General features: G+C 41.7%; 1 protein-coding gene across 1 annotated transcript in view; it reads left to right on the top strand.

The window, feature by feature from the left end:
• The first annotated feature begins 202 nt into the window (after nt 1-202).
• The window catches only part of LOC147885221 (THO complex subunit 4B-like), a 37,595-nt gene continuing 11,288 nt past the window's right edge, over nt 203-26,509 (top strand). Inside the window, exons 1-2 of the mRNA XM_087397361.1 lie at nt 203-682; nt 1,230-1,379. Coding sequence (XP_087253487.1) covers nt 476-682; nt 1,230-1,379 — 357 coding nt within the window. The 5' untranslated portion in view covers nt 203-475. The remainder of the gene's footprint in view (nt 683-1,229; nt 1,380-26,509) is intronic.

Here is a 26,509-nt window from a genome sequence, read left to right on the forward strand (position 1 = left end):
AACTAGTGCTAACGAGTACCCATGGTGATTGATCTTAACAATTTCTTAAGAAGAAGAATGTTTGTGAAAGGCACTCATTATTCAAGTGCGGGGTAGGAAGTAGCAAATGAAACCGTGGTTAAAGTGCCATACCCGAGAAGGGTGCAAGGCTAAACTAAGGCTAAGCGTGAAACCTAAAAATATGTGAATGGTCTTTCAAATTTAGAACTGCAAAAGGCGAACTGTCACTCCCCCGTCCGTCCTCTCCTGCGCTGCTTCTCTCTCTCTTGCTACTCGTGGAATGCTCTTCATCATGCACCACTACTTCTAACAACACCACCAAACATGAAGCCTCCCTCCTCCTCCCCTCACCTGCCCCATCTTCCTCATCGATTCCCCTTCCCTCTCTCCTTTTAGGTTAAGCTTGCTCCTTCCTTCCTTCTTGCCTGCCTTCCTTTGCGGTTTTGCCCTGCTGCTGCAAGGGTTCGTGCGCGACATGAACAATAAAGTGGATATGGCTCTAGACGACATCATAAAAAGCAGCAAGCAACGTCGTGGTGGGCGAGCGGGAGGGCGAGGAGGTAGGGGGGGCGGAAGGAGGGGCAGTGGTGCATTCGGCAGCAACACCAGGACAGGGCCTTCTCTACGCGTTAGGCGCCCTCTTAACCGAGCCGGTCGCCCTTCGTCGTTCCAACTAGCCAAGGCAAGCAAGTGGCACTCCTTTCGCATAAATCTCTTGTGTGGCAAAGGCAGGCAGCTTAACGTTTTATAAGCGCAATGAAAATTGTTGTTAGAAGGACTGCCTCGGGGATCCTTGCCCGAGGTTTGTTCTTTAGAGGACAATCTCTTAACAAAGTCGAGATCCTTGCGGACGCACCCCCCGGAGTTCACGTCTGCTGCCAAGATTGCAGGCTTTAGCAACCATCAAGATACACTGGGGGAGGTTTCTACATGCTCTGTTGCAAGTACACGTGGAGAGACGGTACTCTGCCGCTGCCAATATTAGTACTCATTCCATCTTCGGCTGTTCTTTTAGGCGAGTAGAATTTCTCGGTGAAGCTCTCTTCATCTTCCCCTCTGCACCTCCTAGGTGGAGGTATATACGGCAGGACATGACATCTCTACCATTACCATCGTTGCTGTGAATGTCTCCGTTAACGTGTCCTCCTCCTCGCCCTTGGTCCACTCCCCGTGTTTTATTCGTGTGCTGACGTAACGTCTTGTGATGACCGTGTGGAACATGGAAGCAGACTTTCCTCAGTCGAGGCTCCGATGCTGCGTGGCGACAAGATCTGTTTGAGGATGTGGTAGGCAGTGCCGTACGGTCTCTGGGAATCGAAACAGGCACCAAGCTCTACATCTCTAATCTCGATTATGGAGTTTCGAATGAAGATATCAAGGTTAGTATACCCCTTCTCGAACCCACATTCACATCGACGCCCATGCCCACAAAAATATTGCACAATTTGAAAAACCTCAGCGGAGAGAGAGAGAGAGAGAGAGAGAGAGAGAGAGAGAGAGAGAGAGAGAGAGACTTTTGGATTTGATCACATTTTAAAAGTTGATGTTAGGTTTTCTCGAGTGAGTAGCATTGCAAAGTCGGGTTTGCTCCATTTAGGGCTGGTTTGGGTAACCGTGTTTGTAAAGTTAAGAGTCTTTAGCGTGCTACATCTGCTTAGGGTTTTTACCCTATCTTTGGTTGATCATGGCTGTAATTTTTAATGCTTTAGCTTCTCCATCCCCTTGCCACATTGTAATTGCAAATTCACTGGTTTGCGAAGGTCTAAATGAGTAATGGGGAAGGAACAAAGCAGGTTTGTCTGGGTATGCCTCGGGTATTCAGTAACCGTGCTTGATTATTCATGGATTCTTATTATATATGATAATCTTCATTGGTTTTTTACGGATGACAACCGTGCAAAGAAGCTGGATTCGAACCTGTAGTTCGCGTATTATGAGCCTTGCTGGGTTGGCTAAGTCCCGTACTATGTGAGTTTGATGGCTTGCTACTAGTGCGGCTATTAGAATTGCTTTTTGCAGAAGAGGATTTGATTTATCCAGTGTCAAAATAGCCACGGAAGCCATCGAAATAGGGAATTCCCAACGGTGTGTTGCGACCCACCTCAACTCTTGCACAATGGTGTGAGTTTGGATATTATGTGTTCACATGCAGTTTTTGGTATTCATTGATGAGCAAGATTGTAATAATAATTAGTATGGTCAGAGAGAAGAACCTTCGACAGACTGTTTTGGGTGGGCAATCAATGTGTTTATTTACATTCATACTTAACAAGACCACGACCAAAGAAGTTAAAGAGGCTTTTTTGGAAGATACTCAAGTAGAAAGCATGTCATCAGGCACTTATGGGATTTCAATTCTGATGGGTGCTTGTCTAAAAAGATACTAGGACCAATCTAGATGTAAGGAGCAAGAAGTGCATCTTCAAGGAGTACAAGGAATCTAAAGCCTATCGTATGTATAGGGAGTCACAAGAGGTGGCGGTCGTAGTGATGTCATCTTCAAAGGGCTTGAGCTGTATCTAGACAATGAATTAACCTTTGCTCCAGTTTCTAGACGCAGGAGAATTTCGATAAAGGAGACTTAGAATCAGAGATAGAGCCAGAGCTGATAGAGAAGCAAAGGAGAAAAGTGAATCATGTTATACATGGAGACCTTGGAGGACTGAGGGGTTACAAAAATCCTTACTATTGTACCTAAAGGTTACCTTGGGATACATGATCACATACATGACATGAATCCACTTCTTAGAATATTGTGCTTTGGATTGGGCCGGAGATTGGGACCCTTGATATGGTGCTTCAGGTACGTTGGATACATTATCACATACATGACATGAATCCACTTCTTTGAGTATTATGCTTTGGAGATTGGGACCCTTGATAAGTTGCATGACTAGCTATTGTAGCAATTGATGGTTGCTCTTCCATCCAGTGGGATGCTGAAACAGGGCTGCTATTAACTTAAGCTATTTGTCAGCCTGTTTAGCTCAAATGACAGCTCTAGGCTAGCTTAATCACCTTTAGAAGCTTGGAATAGGAAATAGGCTAGATCCTTCCTTAGGAACAGAAATACACTTGCGGAATGTACATTGCAGAAAGTACAATGCTGAAGTGAACATAGAAGTACCTTTTAGAACTGAGAAAGAGAGGATGAGAGGACTTACAACTGGTCTTAGAATTCACCTTGAGCTTTGAAGCCCGAGTATGGAAATCAAGCTGAGTACAAATTGGGGGGGCCATGCCTCTTATAGGAACTAGGGCAGACCAAATTACAATGGGATGGTAACCCATACTGCCACGTGGCATCAATCTAGAGCCTAAAGTACAAAGTACAAAGTCAAGGCTAATAAAAAGGCTACTCACCCATGTCCTCAAATTCTGAAGAGTCACTGTAACAGAAATGGAAAACAGTGAAAAGAGTAAATGGGATGGGATCATATCCGTGTATCAACATAGCAAGGGAGAAACTGCCTTGGGATGGGCAGGGAGAGTGCAAGCAAGTTCCCCAATGTTGGATCGTTTGACCTCACCGAACAACATTGGAAATTCTAGTGATGGTCTTGTCTCTTTGGTAGGTGATTTAGTTGGGTCTAGCACGGTAAATCAAAACAAAAAAGTTAGAAGAAACATATATAGAGAAAGGTATAACTTTTTAGCTAGGTCAAACATGAATAATCTTCATGATTTTGGGGAAGGTAACATTAATTGGTCTAACTTTGAGGCTTTATTAGTTAGCACTCATTATACTAATAATAACATAAGAATTCTTAATAAACTAAGACGTCTTAGAAACAAGCATCTCAAGACTTCTATTTCTATTAGTCCTATTCATGCCACACAAGTAATTTATGTTGTCTATAACATACATAGTAGTAATATGCTTTATGTAGGACAAACCTATAGGACAGCTTTTATTTGTTTTCAAGAACATGTTAGGGAAGCTAGAAAAGTTTATAGGAAGAATTCCTTAATTGAGAATTCAAAACCCTTATATGCAGCAATGGCAAAGTCTGGTTTTGAATCTTTTCGTTGCTTTTCCATTGAGCATATAGAGGAAGATTTTGAAGAAAGTTGCTTTGAAACTAGAAGAAGTCCCTTCGGTTATTTGCTCAAAGAAAAGTAACCATCTTTCTAAAGAAGATGAAACTCTTCTTTGAAAATTCCATAGGAATTTTGTTATTTCTTATGTGGACAAATGTTCCAATAACTTTGTTTTTATTTGCAAAAAGTTTTACTTAGAATGTCTTTTGAGAGAAGTGAACTCGTCTGCCAAAACTTACGCCCCTGCCTTAGTTTCTCAAAAGGATTTGATCTCAAAACATCAGAGTTTTTGCAAGTCTTCTAGGTTTGTTTGCAATCCAAGCCTACCTTTTCTTTGTGCTGCTTGGAAGTTTCACAAAACTCCAAAAAAGCCAAGATTTATTGCAGCTGCTTGTGAGACTACTTTGATGAATGTCTCTAAATGGCTAAGCTACTGCTTCAAAGCCATGATGTTCCAATAACTTTGTTTTTATTTGCAAAAAGTTTTACTTAGAATGTCTTTTGAGAGAAGTGAACTCGTCTGCCAAAACTTACGCCCTTGCCTTAGTTTCTCAAAAGGATTTGATCTCAAAACATGAGAGTTTTTGCAAGTCTTCTGGGTTTGTTTGCAATCCAAGCCTACCTTTTCTTTGTGCTGCTTGGAAGTTTCACAAAACTCCAAAAAAGCCAAGATTTATTGCAGCTGCTTGTGAGACTACTTTGACGAATGTCTCTAAATGGCTAAGCTACTGCTTCAAAGCCATGTTGCCTAGTGTCCATGAACTTTGGAGGGACTTATTAAAAGAGGCAGATGTCCCCTCGAACTCAAGCTGGATTTTAAATGACTCTGTAGGAGTAATTCCTGTTGTAACATTTTTTAATTTATCTCGAAGCATTCAGGAAAAAGAGTCTCCTATTCTCCTTCAAACCTATGATTTTACGACGCTTTACACAAAGATTGAGCTGGAAGACCTGAAGTTTAGAATTAAAAAGCTAGTGGCTGAAGTTTTCAAGTTGAGATTTGACAAAGATAGATGCAAAGTGCTAAAAGTTGAGAAAACAGCCTTATGCTTTGACTTTTTGTGGCTAAAAAATAAAGATCATGACATAGGTTCTAAAAAGAAAAGATACACAAAGGTAGTAAGTGTAGAAGATGTTTGCTTTTGGATAGATTTTCTTTTAGATATCTTTACATCACAATAAGTGATTCTTTGTTTCAACAAGTTATAGGAATCCCCATGGGCACTAATTGTGCCGTCTTTTTAGCAAACTTTTATCTTTTCACTTATGAATTTGAGTTTATGCAACGTCTTATTTCTATCAATACCTGCCCTATCATTTTACATAAGCTTAGTCAAGTTAGGCGTTTTATAGATGATTTATTTGTACCAGATGTTCCTAACTTTCAAGACTTTATGTACAAAGACGCTAGAGCTTTTGGAGAAGGAATCTATCCTCGTGACTCTTGTGAACTGAACTGCACTTCAAGAGGGGATTCTTGTATTTTCTTAGATCTTAGACTTTCTCAATCGACCATAGGATTAGAGGTTGATATATACGATAAACGTGAACAACCTGAATATCGTGGTTTACACATTATAAAAATGCCTCACATTGACTCAAACATTTCTGATTTGGCAAAATATGGAGTCATTTCTTCCCAATTCCATAGATTTTCCCGCCTTTGTACAACTAAGGAGTCTTTTATCACTCAATGTAGTAATTTGATCACTTTACTATTACACAAGAGGTATAATCCAAGGAAAATAATGAAAAAATTTCGCACATTCTTAGATATGAAGTCTTTTATCTATGGTGTTTTGGCCTTAGGTTTGTTTAGAATGATTGAACATAAGCTGAAAACAAAAAGCGGGGAGCTGAATAGCCCGTTTTTCTTTTAGTTTCAAAAGAGAGTTTGTTTGAGTGCTTTCTAAGTTAGAAATGTATTTTTGCCTCTTTGCAGAAACGAGACATAAGTGTAAAGTGCCATTTAACTTTTTATGTTTTAAATAAGAGAGAGAGAGAGAGAGAGAGAGAGAGAGAGAGAGAGAGAGTTTCTAGTTTTTTGGAAGTTTTTGTTTCTTGACTTGCATGTTTATTTTTGCTTAAGTCACCTGCTTCGTTTCTTCTTTATTTCTTGTTTTCATTCTCTTTTGTTTATTTGACATATTTTAGTAAGCACTGGGTTTGCCCAAGAGACTCCGCGGGTCTTTAGAAACCCAGTATAGCTGCTTATGCTTGGGCACTGATGACGACATAAGTGTTGCTTTGCTTGCTAAGTATGTCTTCCTTTTGCTTTTCATAAAAGTTTTTGTTTACCTCTTTTTTCTTCTCTTTCATTTTCTCTTTTATTTTCTTTGTAGATTTTTGATCTTTAGAACAACAAAATTTCTAAATTTGTATGATTGGACTTATTCTAGTCTTACAAAGGTATATTGCTGCTCAAAGACTCCCCAAATTCTGTGTCAACTGACTAGATACGGGTACTGCTCCACTATAGATGAGGGCTGCCAAGAGGATTCATCATCTGGAAGGTGCCCACAATGTGTCCCAAATACTCTACCTCATTTGCCATGAAGGTACATTTACTTGGCTTGGCATAGAGCTGGTGAGCTCTTAATACCTCCAAAATTTGCTTTACATGTAAGAGATGGTTCTCCTTAGTGTTGCTGTAGATCAGATTATCATCAAAGAATACCAACTTGGCAAACTTGTAGAGGTAAGGCTGCAAAATTTTGTTCCAAGTTCAATGAAACGTTTCAGAACTTTGAAACGTGACACGTTTCAAAACGTTTCAAACAAAATAGGTGAAGTTTCAAAAAACCAGATTGTATTTTTTGGTCTAAAAAATATAAAATTTATGCCCTGCATACATTTATTATGCTAAAACTGTGCAAAACTAGCTAAAAACACAGAAAAAGACTTGACAGAAAGCCTATAATGGCCAATGGTAGAATAGATTATAGACTCCAGATTAGAAAGCTCAATCAAGACTTAAACTTAATCAATCAAGCCTATAATGGCCAATGCTAGAAATTAGAATAGAGTCCAGATTACAAAGCTCAATTAAGCCTTTAAATTTTAGATGTCAGTTGAGTAGATACTAGATAGGTCACAAAAAATCAGATTTCAGATTACAATTTACAAGCTCAAGCCTTAAACTTTATCATATTTCAGTTTTCACAACCATGGAATCTGGACAGATATCAAGTTCTCAGGTTTACTCTTGTAAATAGTCTGCTAGTCTATGGACTAGAATCTAGATTACAAAACTCAAGAGTCAAGAGTGTTCCTAAATGAGAGGAGTTGGTCCTCCAAAGCATCTTGCAATATTGCATCCTGATTCCTGATATGCACGTTCAAGGAAACCTGTCCACCCTGCAGTCAACTCAGCATCATCCGATTGGTCCTCCCTCCTCCATAGAGGATGCAAAATGTGTGCTACTGCATTAATAGGCCCATGGAACCATGTCCATCTTTTTTCCCTCTAGGCCATAATCTCTTGCTCTCTGCAGGGTGCAAGTGAAATGTATTTAGGTTGTTGCAAATCTCAACCATTCCTCACTGACTACCATGCGCCTTAAGTTAGGCTTCACTTTTACCAAGCGTGACAAGACTAAAAAAAGATAGGCAAAGCGGGTCTTTGAGGGCTTCAGAATCTCATTGGAGCTATGCTGCAGAAAAATTGCAAGGGCTCTATGCTTCCTTGTCAAGAAAGTCACCATGCTCTGTGCATTGGTGTGACCAAATGCCATCACCCTAAACTGATACAATCCCCTTTCATTTCTGAAGGTTGTCTTTGGTTCATCCTTCTCTTTCATCCTAATTTGATGATACTCAGATCTGAGGTCTATCTTAGTGAAGAACTTAGCTCCCTTCAATTCTTCTAGGAGATCATCAACCCTAGGTATAAGAAATCTGTTCGTTATGGTCATTTTGTTGAGGTCCTATAATGAATGCACATCTTGTAGGAACCATCCTTTCTCTTTACCAAAAGGATAGGTGAGGCAAAGGGGGACTGGCTGTGAGTACTAAAATTTCTATCCAGTAGCTCCTTCACTTGCCTAGCCACCTCTTGTCTTCCACGCCATTTAAGTTGAGAGAGAACCTTGTTCTAATTAGCAATCAGTTAGAAGCAAAAGAACGGCCCTTAATGTGGCCCCGGTAATGTAATCCCATTGATCAACCAGGCAGTGAGCAAATGCAAGGGTATGCATACTAGCCCTGTAAAAAATCAGTCAACATCATACCTTTTCTAAGCAAGTATATGAATATGTACATATGAGATGTTCAAACTGCCCTCCATTTTTGATGTGTAATGATATTCATGTCGGAGAAGCCTTACTATGGTTGGATTTCCAAAGTGGTTTCATTGCTTTTGACATGTAAGCTTTCAAGTCCTTATCAGAGAACATCAATAAAAGTAAATGCAACTGAATATAAGCCAATATTGCTTAATCCTAAGTCTCACATGTAATGGCCATGTAGAGAGATTAGAGTAATCAAGTTTGTGAGATAAATTGTCCTTCACCCATGCATTCTAATATGCAAACAAACAGACCAAAGAATACTATGTCATTGTTTTGATCGGGGTGGCGAAAGCATAGATTTTTTGAAATTAATATGCAAACCCATAGTCGGACTAAACAAGGACAAAGCTAATAAACCTTGGTCATTATTTTTGGGAGCAAAAAAGGAATCATGTACTTAAGCATGTGTCACAAAAAATCCGGTATTGTATGTCATGTAAAGCATTTGAGGCAGTGAGGTGGTCCAAGTATTTCAGCATAGGATGAGCATAAAGCAAAGCACTTAGAGGGCATCCTTGATGAATAGACTCCCCAAAGTCCAGTTAGGCGTGAGTTCATGACCTAAAAAGTAGAAAGTTGAGCTGTCCCTATGTAATGATTAATTTATATTTGGCATTTTGTTTCAAAAGCCCACCTTTGCCATTGTATTTGAGATGAAATTTCAATGGATAGAATCAAAAGGACATCCTGATGCATATACTTGGCATATTCAATACCTACATATGCATTCGCAATATTATAAGTAATATGCCTCCGTGGTGCAAAACACACACACTTTTTTTTGTAAAAGGACACACACACACACACACACACACACATGTAAATATGTACATGAACATATATGCATTTATAAACATACATATACACATGCAAACACATACATATTGAGTTTGCCCTTCTGCCTTTAGAGTTGTGACTGAAACTCAGTACAAAGACCTTTGTATAAATGGATGCTCAAGTGTGTGTGGGTGCGTGGATATGTTTGTGTGAATGATCATTCCAACCTATCATACTTTACTTCAAAGTTCAAAGTCTAAAAGAAGGATGGTGATATGCTGAGACTCCTGATGGGCCTCATGGTGCTAGAGAGTATACAAGCTTCTTTATCAGAGCTTGACCAAATTCTCTTAGCAGAGTGTGCCCTTGCGACCAAGTCCTCTTGGCCACGGTTTGGTACATATCCTCCTATTGGTGCTTTCACAGGGGATGTGCAACTTCTTGTAGGCATGATGAGATGTCACTTTGAACACCAGTGCTAGGTCGCTTGGCATGCGTTGATTTTGTACTAGGAAGGATTGGGCATCGTTGAATTGAAAGATGCGAAGCAAAGTGTATTGTGCATGGCCTGAGCCCAAGTATGAATCCTTGTATTCCATCAAGTGGGACTAGACACTTGTAGATGAAAGTCGTGACTATTTATAAGACTCTTCCAAGTGTGAGATGATGCCAATGATAAAAGAGCTTTGGAAAGAGAGTGTGCAGAGATGAAAGGTGGAGCTTATTGAAGCTGACACACAACAAAAGACAAGTTTAGTCCTACACCATATACAATTCTGGAGTGTCATGTGTCAAGCTAATATTTTTTATTGAACCCTTCAATTCATAAGCTACCCTAGTTGGGCTTAACTTATGCTAGATTTTTAGACATGATATCTCTAATGGGTTAATGAGCATCAACTTTTGGGTTTATCATGAACCATCTCCCATAATTTGAACTACCGTGTGGGTCCTCATACAAAAGTAGGGTTTTCCATAGACAAAATGCCAATCCCTCGCTTGCTCGTGACTCCACGGGCCCTATCTGTATTGAACTCCTTTCTCGTCCGTCAGCCGGTGCATTGCATGACTCTTTTTTTTCCTTCTTGTTGGACTTCCTCTCTCTTCACGTCCCATCACTAGATTGTGCTGCTCGTGAAGTTCCAAACCTTTCAAGAATAGAAATGTGTGCAATGCATGCAAAATTTTGATGCCGATTGGTCCTCCAATGGGGAAAGAGTGTCTTGGTGAGAGACTTGTTTTTGTTTTCGACCTATATGGAAGGTGGGAGAGAGATGGCTGATGAATGCAAGGTGGTCGAGAATGCTATGCGAGATTCACAATAAAGGGAGATTCCCCTTCATTAATGTCCCTCGAGATCATTTTCCACTCATGCATCTATCATTCAATGCACCTTAATGCACCAGCACCCTTCCCTTCCTATTACCTCTAGGACCTAGACACATGGGTGCATATCTTTAATTATTAAACTAAGTGTTACATGATCAAATTTGGTGCCGTCTGAGCACTGGCTCCAGCTTGGTGGGCCCTATCTACTCAAATAAGAATATCGGTTGGTGTCCATAAGATATGTATGTCACACCATTAAATTGGTGTATAATGTAATAATATCTATAACTTACAAAAATGGCCATTTTCCTTGTCGTGACAAAATGGGCGTCTACAGAGAAGGGTTAGAGATTCAAGCCAAGACCCAAAGACTTAGAGTTTTAAATTGGTAAATGAAGGCCTTCTACCTCTCTAAATTAGACTATAGCTAGGTTATAATAATTTGGAGCTGCTATATGCACTCCCAAGAGACGCCTTGTGCCCTCCACAGTAGCGGTGCACACACAAGTTGAGCATGTGCAAGGAACGTGGCAAGAGGACTGCGAAGGAGACACTAGTCACATCCAAATTGGAGGCCACGAATGGAAGTTTTTTGTGCACATCTGAGGTTTGAGAATGAATCGAAATTCTGGAAATCTGAATTTGAATCTCTGCAAGGCATAATCCTGAAATTCGGAGGTCTTTTTTTAGAAATCTTTGTTCCTTAGATGGGAAACCCCATGTCTTTTGCCTTGTACTCAGATTGAGTGCATGAGTTTTCAGCAAAAAGACAAGGAAGAAGATCTTATTTCAGGTTGTTTTTCGAGACAAACAAAGTGGGAGTTGGATTAGTACCACCAACTCTATAACATGGAAATTCTTAACAAAAACTTAAATTTGTACGATTGGATATATTCTAGTATTACAAAGGTATACATTTGACTTTTGTTGTAAAATAAACCTCTATCTTGAAATTACAACAAGTCATTTCCTCTCTTTTATTAGTAAAAGGAAAGAATGGAAGCAGAAGGGGTACAATAATGAACTTGTCCCATTCCTTCCATTGCCGGTAGGAGAGAGGGAGAGAACACCATCACCTCTTCCTAAAGAGGATAGGTTAGATGAGACTTATACACAGCTTGATTACAATAATCGGCATATAGAATTGCCTTCCTCTTTCCTATAAGAACCTTTTGATAGAGAGTTCTCCTTTGTGAATGAGAGGACAAATGAGGCCACCCAAGAGCAAGGTGATGAATTCAAACGCTTAACTCAAAATCCCTCACACATGGATTATAATCCCAATGTAGAGTCTCTCGTATGATAAGCTGGTTTCTCAGCTTAGCAACATGATCGACAAAATTAGCTCATGTTGATAAGCTGGTTTCTTAGCTTAACAACATGAGCAGTCCATAATGACAAAATTAGGTACTAAGAGTTGAATTTTAGAGATGATTATTCGAATATGGATAACGTCTTTAATTGGATTTGCCATTTTGAGCTGTATTTTGCCCATCAAGACATGATTGATCAAGAGAAGCTAGCTCTTGCCACATTGCATCTACAAAATGATGCTTTGATGTGGTGGTCTTTGTTACAAATGGGAAGAGAACCTATCCTTGAATGGTCTAAGTTTGTGGAGCTGAAGGCATGAAGAGAAATTGATCTTCTGTTGGGAAAGGTTTAGGAAATTCGACAATGAGAGTAATGCTGAATCTACAGCTAGGTTTTGGAAACTCTCTTTAGAGTTACGTGAAAAGAGCGAGGATGATAGAAGAAAGAAACATTTAGCAGCCCTAGCTCTTGGGTACTTAAATAAGGAAAAATGAAAGAGTATTGTACAAAATGTAAACAACGAATCATGTTCTGGATGGGGTGCCATTCCATAACTGGGGAAGAAAAGGAGAGGCTGATTAAGGAAGGAAAGTGTTTCGGATGTAAGAAACATAAGCCAAGGCATCTGAAACATGATCTTCTACTAATGCTGCCTAATAGTAACTAAACTTAGGGACTGCTTAGCAAAAAATAGCAAAGAAGGCAGAAATGGAAGCAAGGGGATAAAATAGAGCCTCTCTTACGTGGGTTGGCTAGCATGGGTGCTAGATGATGTCCTTCTTGATGTTTAGGAGGTACAAACACTCAAAGAAAGAAGTGTACTTGTATTAGTGTTGAATGAGAATGAAGTACAACTGAAGCCCCTTCATATATTTTTGGAAAGTGAGCCAACAATACCATTGCTGCCAATGTGGTATACAGGGTAGTGATTAATCATCAAAAGGAGATAAGTTTAGGTCACTGCGAAATGCCTCAAACTTCTCACGTGGGAGTGCTTTGGTGAAGATGTTTGCAACATTGTCATGTGTCGACACATGGATCATACTGATCTCCCCTGCATGCAACTTCTCTTTGACATAATGATAATGAACCTCAATGTGGTTCGTCTGAGCATGAAACACAAGATTCTTTGCCACTGCTATAGCACTCTGACTATCAGTGAGAATTGGAGAAGGACCCTCCAATAAGAGACGAAGATCAGTGAACAAACGTCGCAGCCAAACACACTCAACTGTCGTTGTGAAAGTTGCGCTGTACTCAGCTTCACATGAGGAAGTAGCCACTGTAGATTGTTTCTTCCTTAGCCAAGAAATGCAAGCTTTGCCCAAAAAGAAACAATTACCACTAGTGGACTGCTTGGTATCATAGTCTCCAGCCCAATCTGAATCATTGTAAGCATGCATATGCAAGTCACCCCCTTGGGAAACATCAAGCCATAAGACTTTGCCTTGCAAATAACGGAAGATGAGCTTTACAGCCTGCCAATGTGTTGTCTTTGGGCTGTGCATATATCTGCTCACCTGAGATACTACAGTACTAAATATCGGGCCGTGTATCGCATAAGTAGATGAGGCATCCAATAGCTTGGTTGTAGAGTGTGACATCCACTGATTCACTTGCATCATACATAGTAAGCTTCAGTGGCTATAGGCTTACAATCATGCATGTTGAACCTATCCAAGAGCTTATGCACATACTTGGATTGAGACATAACGATGCCACGCTTGTCTTGTATAAATTGGATCCCCAAATAAAAATCTAACATTTTCAAATTTGTCATGTCAAATTCAGCTTTCAACTCAACTTTGAAATCTGCAATTATATCCTCTTTGACCCTGTGAGCAACATGTCATCTACATAAAGAATGATGACCAAAATATCCCCCCCATCCTTCTTGATGTAGAGGTTGCGTTTCGTGGGACTATTATGTAATCCCTTACTTGCGAGGAATGTATCTATCTTGGCATACCGTGCACGTGGGGCTTGTTTCAGCCCATATAAAGCTTTGTTCAGCTTGCAAACCTGAAGTGCATTGCCAGAAAGTTCAAATCCAGGAGGTTGCTTGACATAATCTCTTCTTGCAAGTCCCCATTAAGGAAAGTTGGTTTTATGTCCAACTGATGGACATTCCAAACAAAATTTGCAGCCATTGCAATAACTGACCGTATGGTGGTCATCCGGGATGTAGGAGTAAAAGTCTTCTCATAATCTATGTTCTTCTTCTGTGCATAGCCTTTGGCAACCAGCCTTGCCTTGTATTTGTCAATGGACCCATCTGGCTTCTTTTTTACCTTGAATTCCCACTTGGTACCAATGGCATGCTTACCTGGTGGCAAATCCACAACATCCCAAGTCTGATCTTTCTCTATGGGCTGCAACTCATTGTGCATGGCATGCATCCGATGCACATTATCCTTTGCTTCTTCAAAAGAGGCAGGCTCCTCTTCATCAAGAAGAGTCCTTGCATAAGTTGTCTCAACTGAAAGAGCTCCCCTGCGTGCCTTACTGCACTACGAGTCCTGCTAGGCAATGGGGCCTCAAGCCTACTCTCCCCGAGAGTCAGTAGCAACTAATTTGGGACTGTTTTGGCTGCGTGTATCTCTTGAATCTCTTGCCTGACAACTTCATCCACACCCTGTGGAGGTACAAAATCAGCCGGTGGATGAATCAGGGCATGTGGATCAGGAGGAGGTTGCTGTAAATTTTGATTTTCAGCATGAACCTCACTTGGGGAACCAAATGCTATAGGAAGCATCCCCTCAAAAACATCATATGAAGAAGCTGAAATCTGAAATTCAGCATGAGTATGTGCTGAATTTTCAAAGAATATAACATCTCTACTCACAACAATCTTGCTTGAAGCAAGATTGTAGAGACGATAGCCTTTGCTTTGTGAACTATACCCCACAAAAATGCATTTAAGTGTTTTATCTGACAACTTGTGTCGAAACTCCACAGACACGTGGGCATATGCAACACAACCAAAAACTCTGAAATGGTCCACTGAAGGCTTTTTCCCATGCCATGCCTCATAGGGAGTGATTGTCTTCAAAGCCTTTGTGGGAGCTCGATTGAAAACATTGTTGGTACACATGAGGCCTTCAAGCCAAAATCTATGAGGTAACTTTTTACTTGTAAGCATGCATCTATCCATCTCTATAAGAGTGTTATTACGCTCTAGCCGAGGTAGCATGACCTCAGAAGAATCAGTCGACATTTCCCTTAAAGGATCTTTGTTTGTAATATATTTGTTTGCGCTTCATGTAAATGATCGGGAGGGAATTAATGTTAAGGTCCTAGGTGAGGGCTGATAGCACCAGACTAGGTGGATCTAAGGCTAAGGGCCTAATGCAAGAAATGTGCCTAGGGGCAAAGGAAATTAAAGTATCCGAAGAGAGGAGTGAAAAGATGCATTAGGAAGGCCCTATGATGATGACATGTGGCATCTAGATCTATCTAGGGAGATGGGGTTTGTTGGAGTTAGTGAGAGGAGGAGAATGTACCTTCACGTGTGATTTTTTGGATTTCGACTCTCTGAGAGCTCTCATGCTTCAACATGATTTGGCTGGGAGGATACTCGTGGTGCTACTCCCGTGATTTGCTGTAGTAAGTAGGAATGTACCTAACAGTTGGTATCAGAGCCCAGGCTAGGTGAGAGAGGGGATCTATGTAATCGGATGAAACGTGATCGGGACAATGTGACAAGAGAGGCGTGAAGAGGCTGCGGTTAGCCTACACCTGCGAGTTTGTCTTTCCCGTAGATTGCGAAAGAACGTATCAGTTGCTCTTTGGTAGCGGACAGCAGACTTGGAGCGCAGGGTGGCACGAATGGCCATCGAAAGGCCAGAGCGCAAGCACGGGGTGCGGGACTGTTCGTGGGCTTGACGTAGAGGCTTGATTGGCGTCGGCCTACGCAAATATGGATGGGCGACGCGCATGGAGAGATTACGGAGGATCTAGGAGCCTGTGGAAATAACGCGGTAGGTTGACGACGACGGCTCTGTGGCCTTGCAGCTTGAGTTCCAAAGAGGCTGCAATTAGCCTTCGATGCGAGTTGTGGAAAAGATCGTTAGTGGTCAAGTAATTAGCCTGTAGGCTGAGATAGATTTTGAACAAATAGCAACGCTTTGGCAGAAGAAGCAAAAGGGGAATTCATTTGTTATCAGGGAGTTGCGTAGAGGCTGCAGGCGTCGGGACATCTGTGCTACGTGAAGACTCTGGGATTTCTTAACGTCGAATTCATAGACCAGGGAGCACTTTACCCATTTTCCCTTTTGTTTGTGTCATTTCTGTTTTGTTAGAAACAGATTCGGTTTTCGTGTGCTGCCAGTCTGCATGAAGGTTCGATGCTATAGCAGGGTCAGATTATGCTTGTGTGCTCAAGTCAGTTTGATGTAGGAATTTCCCTAGTACAGGGAAAGTGGTTTGGGGTATATTGTGATATATGTTGGTGTCAAATGCCTAGTTAGTGTGAATCTGGGATTGCAGGTATTCCCAAGTATAGGGAATTGTGTCGGAGTGCCAGTACACTGAATTTTGTCAGTTTGTAAGTACAGTGTTTTAGCGGTGTTTAAAAAAAAAAAGAAAGAAAGAAGAAAAGCAAAACAACTATTGACGTGAATGGAAGCAGAAGAAGGAGCTTCCAGGAGGGACCCTGGTGAGTCAGGAGTCCGGCCGACCCAACAGGTGTCGCGCCCAGTATCTCATACCTTATCTGGCAGGATTGCATTGCTTGAGGATGCCTTGCAGCAGTTATTAGCGCAACAGTTACAGGCCAATGCAGGGCAGTCTGAACTTAGAAGAGTGATACACAGTATGTCTGCCAGACCTTCTCGAGATGAGAAAGGAAAGGCTCCAATAGAACCGGAGTCTAGTGTTCATACGGTCGAGTCTAGAAAGGCTAAAGTACCTAATATTGCGAATTATAGGCCGGAAAAATATTCTGGTCGGATGAATGACGGTAGTTTTGATGTCATTGAGACCTGGTTACACAAATGGGACGAGGCATTCGCTATTTGTGAAATCAGAAATGATATCAAGAAGATCTGCGAGGCCACCCATATGTTTAGTGAGGCAGCGGATCGGTGGTGGATTAAACAACAAAAAGATGGTATTGCATCCACTACCTGGGAGGGGTTTAAAAGGAAATTCATGAAATACTTCTTATCTCATGGCGAAGCATTCCGAGCTTGGGATCAATATAGAAACCTTCGTCAGAGAAATTTGTCAGTGGCAGAATACACTGATAAGTTTCAAGAGAGCGTAATGAAGGTTGATGAACCCCTACCTCAATCAATCTAAGTGAAAGATTTCATATTTGGATTGAATGATCGGATTAAAATGGAAGTTCGGGCTAAGTATGCGAACACGTTGGATGGTGCAATAGCCATAGCCTTGAACTATGAAGATGCCAAAGGCAGCATGCCAAGTGGGTTTGCACAGGTCGGAACCCAGTATGGGTACCAAAAGAAATCTGGGTTTAAGAAGAAGTGGATTAATAAAGGGAGTGGCTCTCAGCCGAGTGGTCAAGCCAAGCAAGCGAAACGAGGTGAAACTCCTAAATCAAGTACCACCATTGGAGTGAAGAGGAAAGTAATACCAATGGCAGCCCGAGCTTGGTCTAAGTCTCCCTTAAACCCAGAGCAAAGAGAAAAAGTGAGGAGAGAAGGCTTGTGTTTTGGATGCCTTCAGCCTCATCAGTGGAAGGATTGTCCACGAAATAAGGATCGTCGGATGACTGAGATGGTAGTCTCAGAATGCGACGTGGAGATGGAGGGAAGTCCTAGAGCGGAACAGATGCAGATTCAACTAGCGGGATCTTCTCAGAGGTCAGTATCTTGTTTGTTATGTGTGTCTGTTGCTAAGCTAGTAACGAGTGCACCTGATAACATCCTATCTAAGCCCGCAGCAACGGGGTATACAGCCTTTAATGATACGGAGTTAATTAAAATGAAAGGACAAGTGGCCAATCATGATGTGATTGTGTTGTTTGACTCGGCGTCAACTCATAATGTAATTAACTCCAAGCTCGTGAAGAGGCTGAAGTTAAAGACTAGTCCATCTGACTATGCGTATACCGTCAGGATGGCAGATGGGAGTTAAACTGAAGTATGGGACCAAAGGGTTACCCAGTTGGAGCTTCGTATTCAGGACTATGCTGAGAAGCTTGATTTTGAAATGACTAAGCTTGCTCATGCAGATATAGCGCTGGGTATGGCGTGGCATTCTAGGAAGAATCCAGCCATTGATTGGAAAAAGCACGTATATCAATTCAAGATGAATGATGTGCTTTATGTCTTACGAGATGAGAAAGATGTATCTTAGGGACCGTTGGTTTCCGTGATGGAAATCCGAAAAGCTCAAGAAGAGTTTATTTCTTTGTACAGCATCGGTAGAGCCGGTTGATGATTCTTCGGCTAGCACTGGTGTTGCGCAAAGTGGTGAGATGGCCAAGCTGGCTAATCTTATAATAGAGGAGTTCTCTGAATGTTTTAGGGATGAACTACCTTATGGGTTACCTCAAGAGCGGAATGTTCAGCATAAGATTGAACTGATGCCGGGGCAGAACCTGTAAATAGATCTCCCTATAGAATAAGTTTTACTGAAGAGACGAAGGTGCGTAGACAACTAGAAGAATACCTCAAGTTGGAGCAGATTCAACCAATTTTCTCACCTTTTGCTTCGCCAGTGATATTAAAGAAGAAAAAGCATGATACGTTTCGCCTCTGTATAGATTACAGAGCATTGAATAACATCACTGTTAAGCACATGTATTCGATGGCTTGGATTGATGATTTGCTAGATGCATTACATGGAGCCGTGATTTTCAGCAAGATAGATCTTAAGTGTGGCTATCATCAGATCCGGATTAGAGCCGAGGATGTGCATAAAACCTGCTTTTAGAGGCAGGTTTGGTCATTATGAGTTTTAAGTAATGCCCTTTAGACTTACCAATGCCCTAGCTACATTCGTCATGCTTATGAACGATTTACTACGTCCGTATATTAGAAAGTTTGTAGTATATTTTATTGACGATATTTTGGTGTTCAGTAAAAGTATTACTCAGCATTGTGAACACTTAAGAATAGTGTTTTGTACTTTGAGGAAAGCCAGTCTTTATGTAAATAAAAAGAAAACTATACTGTGTATGGTTAGGCTTGAATATTTAGGATTCATAATTACTCCGGAGGGGATAGAAATGGATCCAAAGAAAGTGGCTGTGATACTGACTTGGCCAATCCCTCAGAGTCTGACCGCTTTGCGATCATTCTTGGGATTTGTTCAATTTTATAGAAGGCATATCAAAGAATATTTCGAAATAGTATCGCCATTGACTGATCTGACCTCAGATAAGTACCCTTTATATGGGGATAGAATCAACAAGAAAGTTTTAACACCATAAAACAAGCGGTGGTCACAGGATCGGTGTTAAAAATAGTTGATCCCGAGAAACCATTGTTCCTAGAAACCGATGCAAGTGGCATTGCAGTAGGAGCAGTTCTCCTTGAAGAGGGAAGGCCAGTAGCCTTTGAAAGTAAGAAGCTTTCTCCTTCTCAAAGGAATTGGCCAACTCATGAATTGGAGTTGTATGCTATTAACAACCCATGGTTTGAAAACATGGAGGCATTATTTGTATGGTTCAGAGTTTTATGTGAATGTGGATCATGATACTCAGAAACATTTTTGTAAACAGCTTGACTTAAGGGGCCGCCAAGCTAGGTGGGTAGAGCTCATGCAGGAGTTTAATTTGACGATTTGGTACCGAAGAGGGAAGGATATAAGGTTGCTGATGCGTTGTCTCGCATTATGCGCAATATGAGTTTTACGGTATTAGAGAGTGCTCTAATGATCGAGATTAGAGAAACTCAAACGGTGGACGAGTTTATCCAGAGCTTATGGCCTAAAGCTCATGTGTTTAGACCCAGGAAAGAAAAGGATGACCTGGCATCCAGAAAAGGCCAAACATATGCAAGATATACCAATAAGGGATGGTATGCTGAAAAGAAATGGCAAGGTTGTAGTACCTAGTCAGAATGATCTCAGGCAGAGAGTCATTCGACAGTGCCATGATAGCCCATGTGCGGGACATCCAGGAGTCGAGAAGACATATGATCTCATGAAACGAGATTTCTTTTGGCCAAAGATGAAAAAGCATATTCATGAATATGTGACACTGTTTTTTTCGTGTCAGGTAAGCAAGGCCGAGCGGGTGAAGCCACTCGGACTTTTACAGCTCTTGGAGATACCACTAAGTAAGTGGGAGAGCATTTCCATGGAGGTTATTGTAGGGCTGCCTACGACACAAGAAGGGTATGATTCTATCCTTGTAGTGTAACCTACTCGCTCATAAAAGACAGCAATTACAGCTCATAAAAGACAGCAATTACACTTTCATAAGCTCTCCCTCACTCCCTCTCTCTGTAGATGCATTAGGGCCCAGGGCAAAACGTCGGGCTGGACCCCCCCGAAGGTTTTTATTCATGAGAGAGAATTCGAGTACACAGTTCAGCGTAGAGCTGCCTATTCCAAAAATCCAAAAACGTGAATCCTTACAAGAGCTTCATGCTCATTTCAAATTGGCAACATGCCACTTGTCTAAAATCCAGAATAAGTCCTATTACATGCCACTAAGGGCCACTCTGGAGTCTTCAAAGCACTTGGTCACACGAAACGCCTCCTAGATGCTTGTCAGGCTCCCGTAGCGCTTAGGAAAAATAACTCTTCCTAGTACCTGCAACAATTAATTAAAGCGCACCACCATGGCACCCATTAATTGTTAGCGCTTTGCATGCAAATAACACACTGTGTACTAATTCTAGTCACGGTGGGCGTCCCCACTGAACACATGTGCACACCTAAACAAATATAAAAATATATATTTATTCTCTGGTCGACCGGAGTCCTCACTCTTGATTATAATTAAGGAGCTTTGACCAAGGGTTGAGGCACCTTAATTATAGCCAAGTCTCTTCAACCGAAGTTGGCACATCTTGGTTAATCGGGGTTAACGCTCTTGGCGCATGCCAAGTCTTGTTGACTGAAGTCAACACTCTCTGACCGTAGTCAGCTCTGTAGTTCTTTGGTTAACTGCAGTTAACCCTCTTAGTAATAAACCAAGTCTCCTTGATCGAAGTCAGGTTTACTTGACTAGAGTCAAGTATCTTTGACCATAGTCAATCCCTTGACCATTAAAAGAACTCTTTGACCATAATTAACACATATAAAACACTTTAATTATGATCAAATAAATGGTCAACTGTACTTTGACTTAGGATATTTACATTGTGGTGACATCCCCTCGGCTTCTATTCAGTTAACCTCAACTGAAAAGCTTCCTTGTAAACATTCAAAAGCTGTGGATGGTCGGATAACATGTCTTCGTCCATCCACTTGGCATCTAATGCCATATAATTTTTGAATTTTACAAGATACCTGTAAAACTCCTTACCCTGAGGGCCTTTGCACACAGTATGATACACAATCTGCTATGGCTGAAGGATCTCCTCCAGCTCATCCACTTCTGGTGGATCTTCTGATACTGGTTCTGTAGGCTCTGCTCCCTGGAATTTCTTTAGAAGACTCACATGGAATGCATTGTGAATCCTCCAATGCTCTGGCAATGACAACATGTATGCAACCTCATTTATTCTTTCCGTAACCCTAAAAGGGCCATAGTATCTGGGAGATAACTTTGCATACACTTTCTGTTTGCCTTTAAACTTGCGGAGCCTAGCTTTTTCAAACTTTAAAAGTACCCAATCCCCTTCCTTGAGATCTAATTGTCTCCTATGCTTATCTGCAGCTCTTTTGTGTTTCTCTTCAGACCTTTCGATTGCTGTTCGGACTTGGCTGTAAGCTGTCTGGAGGTCTCTGACAAACTGATCAGCTGCAAATATTTCATCTTTGTTCCTCAATATAGGTGGCAAAATCACCTTCCCATATATGACCTCAAAAGGGGCTTTCCCTGTAGAGCTATGTACTGTATTATTGTAAGCAAACTCTACCAACGGTAGGTACTTTTCCCAGTCTGAACTTTGGTCACCCACGTAGCATTTGAGCATATCCAAAACTGTAGAATTTGCTACTTCACTTTGACCATCTGTCTGGGGATGGAAAGAAGAAGAAAAATTCAAATTCATCCCCATGTTATCAAATAAAGCTCTCCAGAATAGACTGGTCACTCTGGGATCTCGATCACTAACAATGGACTTAGGCATACGATGATGTTTAAAAATCTGTACCATGAAAAGCTTAGCCATATGATCTGCCTTTATGGTTTTGTGAACCGGAATGAAATGAGCTTGCTTGCTGAATCTATCAATAATAGTCGAAATCCCATCATTCCCTGACTTTGATCTTGGCAAATAAAAAATAAAGTCCATTGTAATACTTTCCCATGGTGCCTGAGGCACGGGAAGAGGCATAAGTAGGCCAGGTGCCTTCCGTCTATCATACTTCACTTTCTGATACGTAAGGCATTCAGTAACAAACTGATGTATATCTTTCCGCATCCTTGGCTAAAAGAAATACCTCTCTAGTGCTAGAGTTGTTGCTGTAATTCCTCTGTGTCCAGCATAGGGAGGTGCATGGCATTCCTCCAAAATCTTTTTCCTCATCTCCTGGGTGATGCATAGGCAATCATCTTTCATTAAATACCCATCTTTCAGGGAATAGTGACTGATGGATTGCCCCTCTTGCATTTGCTGTAAAATTTCACCAAAATCTGAATCACGAGCATATTGCTCCCTCATGCCTTCCAGGTCTTGGTGATAAGCAATAGTCACGTTATTGACCTGGGGTCTTGTGGACAAGGCATCTACCACTCTGTTCCGAATTCCTGGGGTATGGACAATCTGAAAATGATACATTGACAGCATGTTTGCCCATTTCATATGCTTCTCGGAAAGCTTGGTCTGAGTCAAAAAGTATCTCAGACTTTGGTGATCTGTCTTAACAGTAAAATCTGCACCCAAAAGATAGTGCTTCCATGTATGGATGGCATGAATTACAGCCAATAACTCTTTCTCATAGATTCCTAGATATCTCTCTGCATCCTGAAGTCTCCTGCTTTCATAGGCTACTACATGACCATTCTGATGTAATGCAGCCCCAACACATTCTCCACAAGCATCGCAATCAACATCAAAAGATTGATAAAGATCCGGGACTACAAGAATAGGCTCTATAGTCAACTTCTCCTTGAGTGTATTGAATGCTTTCTTCTGTGATATTCCCCATGTGAAGGCTGCATTTTTCTTAGTAAGGTCATGTAATGGAGCTGCGATATCAGCAAAATGTCTGATAAACCTTCTGTAGTAAGAACACAGGCCTAGGAAACTTCGAACTTCATGCACAGTTTTCAGCTCTGGCCATTCCTGAATGGCACGGATCTTCGCTGGATCCATTTGTATCCCATTCTTGGATATTATATGCCCCAGATAGTGGATTTCTTCCAAGAAGAATTCACTTTTCTTGCTGTTTGCGTAGAGCTGATGATTTCTCAGCTCTTGAAGCACTATAGCAAGATGTTCCCTGTGCTCTTCTTCCGTCTTAGAAAAGACTAAGATATCATCAAAGAAAGTACCCGTGAAATGTGTGTACTTTCGGAAGATGCGATCCATCATTCTATTGAATGTGGTTGGAGCATTTGTCAACCCAAAAGGCATCACTAAGTATTCATACAACCCGAATGTAGTGCGGAATGCTGTCTTGTGCACATCCTGAGGCTGTATCCTCACTTGGTGATAGCCACTCTTTAAGTCTATCCTGCTGAAAACTGAAGCTCCATTTAACTGATCCAGCACATCATCAATGCGCGGAATAGGGAATCTATTCTTGATGGTCATTTTGTTCAGTGCGCGATAATCGACGCACATACGGAATGAACCATCTTTCTTTTGTACTAGCAGTACAGGGGAACAAAAAGGAGACGAGCTGGGCTGAATCAACCCTTTGGACAGCAAATCCTGTACCTGAGCCATAATCCCCTCTCTCTGAGTCGCACTGACTCTATAAGGTGGTCTGTTTGGTGGCTCACTACCAGGCAATAACTCTATCTGATGATCTTCTGGTCTCTCTGGGGGTAACTCCCTTGGCAAAGTATCAGAAAAGCAATCTTTAAAGTTTACAAGAAACTAAAACTTATCTTTGTCTGCATCATTCATTTCAGCATGCATATCATTCTCTTTTTCTTTTACAAAAACCATGTACGCAGAAATTGCAGACTTTATTGCTTTACCACATGTAACATCAGATACAATGGGGATAGTGTCCCCTTTATTCTTGGCAACTAAACGCTGATTTTCCCCCCTATGCAAAAACTCCAGCACTCTTTCAGGAAGAGTCAACTTCACTGCCTTGCGATGAAACCAAGGCATTCCCAAGACTACATCATGATGTTTCAGTGGAGAAATGAAGAAGTCTTCCTGATCCACATAACTCTGTACATGAAGACGGAGCTTCCCTATCAAGGGAGTGACTGGCACAGGATTCCCACAGAACATCTGATCGGCATCCAAAGCCCTGCCCAACTCCTCCGTCTTTATTCCTAGCCTCAGGGCTAGATCCTGTGATATGAAATTATCAGTAGCCCCTAGATCAAATAAAATTAGCGCTTGTTGGTCTCTGACTTTGCCCCATGATAGCAGCAATTCGCGTTCTTCTGGGTTTGAAACATGACCCAGTATGTCAGGAATCCCCCCCGCCATTGGCTTTTGCGGTCCTCGTGGCTTCTCTGCCTCTTTTCCCTTCGAAGTTGAAGGCTTTTCTGGGCACTGGGCAGCCACATGCCCCTCTTTGCCGCACCTGAAGCATTTCCCATCTCTACGGAATTCAGCTATCTGTTCAGGGGTGAATAGAGATTTGCCTTTATAAGCCTTTGAAAACTGAGTATCCCTCGGCTTCTGAGGCTGAAACCCTTTCTTTTCAGCCTTGGTGTCCCGGGGGCGTGAAATTCTAAGTACTTTAATGTACTACAAGACCGTGACAACTTTGGTTTTAAAAGTCCAAGCGTGGGCTTAATAATGTGTAATTAAACGCGGCATGGTGCCTAGCACATAAGCGTAATTAATCCCTAGGCCCAAAGGCATTCCAAGGAATTAAAAGAATGGTTGTTGGGAAATGATGATGTGGCATTTTTAATGGGCTCCCTAGAGGGCCATGTACCTTCAGTGGCCCCCCTAGAGTTCCAGGTGGCTCTAGTGTCTTCTACATGCTCCTTTGCCATTCCTGGACCTTCCTGGGCCTTCTAAACTTCACATGTGTGGTTTTCTCTCTCATCTCCTCCCTTTGTTGAGATTTTGGACTGGTTTTTCAGCCTCCTTCAGCTGAATTCCGTTTTTCTTCATAACTCCTCACCCGTTTGGATTCCTCGACTTCCGTTTGGCCCTATGGCTTCCCCTTTGCCTCCCCTTCGTAGTTATATGCTTTTCCCTCCGTGTGTTTGATAGAACGGGCAGAGCTGAGCACTTCTTTTGCTGGTCGAATTTGCAAAAGTGGCTTTTTCTGGACCTTTTTTCTTCTACCGCCTCCTGGGCCTCTCCTCTTGCAAAGCTACAGCTTTCTGTTGAATTTCGAGTGGTCCGACGCGCTGGTTGACTGGTTTTTCTCAGTTTTGGAGGACTTTCCGGCGATGAAACTTCTCCAAAACCTTCTCAATGCATTCCTCTCTGAAGCACGCTTCTTTTGAGCCCAAGAACTCCCACTTCTTCGCGATAGAAGTGCTTCTTTTCGCATTTTTCAGTGGAATTCTTGCTGGTCGGCTCTTGTAAATGCTCTTTCTTCATGCCTTTGCACTCCTCTTTGGCTGAGAATGCAATTGGGCATTGGCTACTATGTCCTCTTGGCGATTGAGGACTTGGTTCGAGTCTTCAGGGCTTGGTGAGTTGTGATTTTGCTACTGCAATTTCTTTTTGCCATAAGCTATTGGTTGGCCTCGTGTGCCGCCTCTTTCTTGGCTCACAGGTGCCCAGGCAGTGCTACATGAGTCATTCCTTGGTTGGGTACTTTGCTGATTTTATTTTGGAGCTTTGAAAAGCTTTGTGAATGCCATCTGGAAACCACTCAAAGAGAGTGCAGCTGGGGTGCAGTGTGATTGCATCTGGACAGCCAATGGAATTGCAGTTGGAAAAGAGAATGCCTTTGGGTTGAGCCTACGGGTTAAGTGCACTTATGTGATGGTGTTATATGCTTGAAAGCCTTGCGAAGGCTTAGTGAATTGGGGCTGCGTGCTCAGATGCAGGGAAGGTCTCCCAGATGCAACTTGTAATCATTTCACTGTGAAATATAAAGAAATACCGAAAGGGATGCCACGGTGTTTGGGGCCAATCGGGTGCACTTGTCTATGTCTGTTGAGCAGGGGCATTCTAGCCTCCATCCCTTTTTTAGTGGTTTTGTTTGTGAACAAATGGGTAAATGCCAAATGGTGATCATGCAATGGTTAATGGTTGTGATATAAGCTTTGTGAGCTGTAAATAAGTGCTGAAGTGATTAAAGGTTTAGTTCCACTGCCCTCTGAGTGATTAGAGGCCGGTTTCACTTGGGGTACTCTTTCTTTTCTGATTTTGAAAAATCGGTTTTCTTTTTATCAGCACGTCCTGCTTGCAAGGATAGCACTGTAGAGGGGTCTTGTAATGGCACAAGACTAGCTACTGAAGCTGAATGCATTAGGTCTTGAATGTTCTTTGCTCCCAAAGCATTCACTACTGCCTGAATTTTTGGAGTGAGACCTGCCCTGTCCCAATCTTGAAGAACATGGTCTC

This window comes from Dipteris shenzhenensis, chromosome 26 (assembly GCF_047967505.1).
Source record: "Dipteris shenzhenensis isolate YYH24624 ecotype China chromosome 26, Dip_SZ_1.0, whole genome shotgun sequence".
NCBI classification, from domain to species: domain Eukaryota; kingdom Viridiplantae; phylum Streptophyta; class Polypodiopsida; order Gleicheniales; family Dipteridaceae; genus Dipteris; species Dipteris shenzhenensis.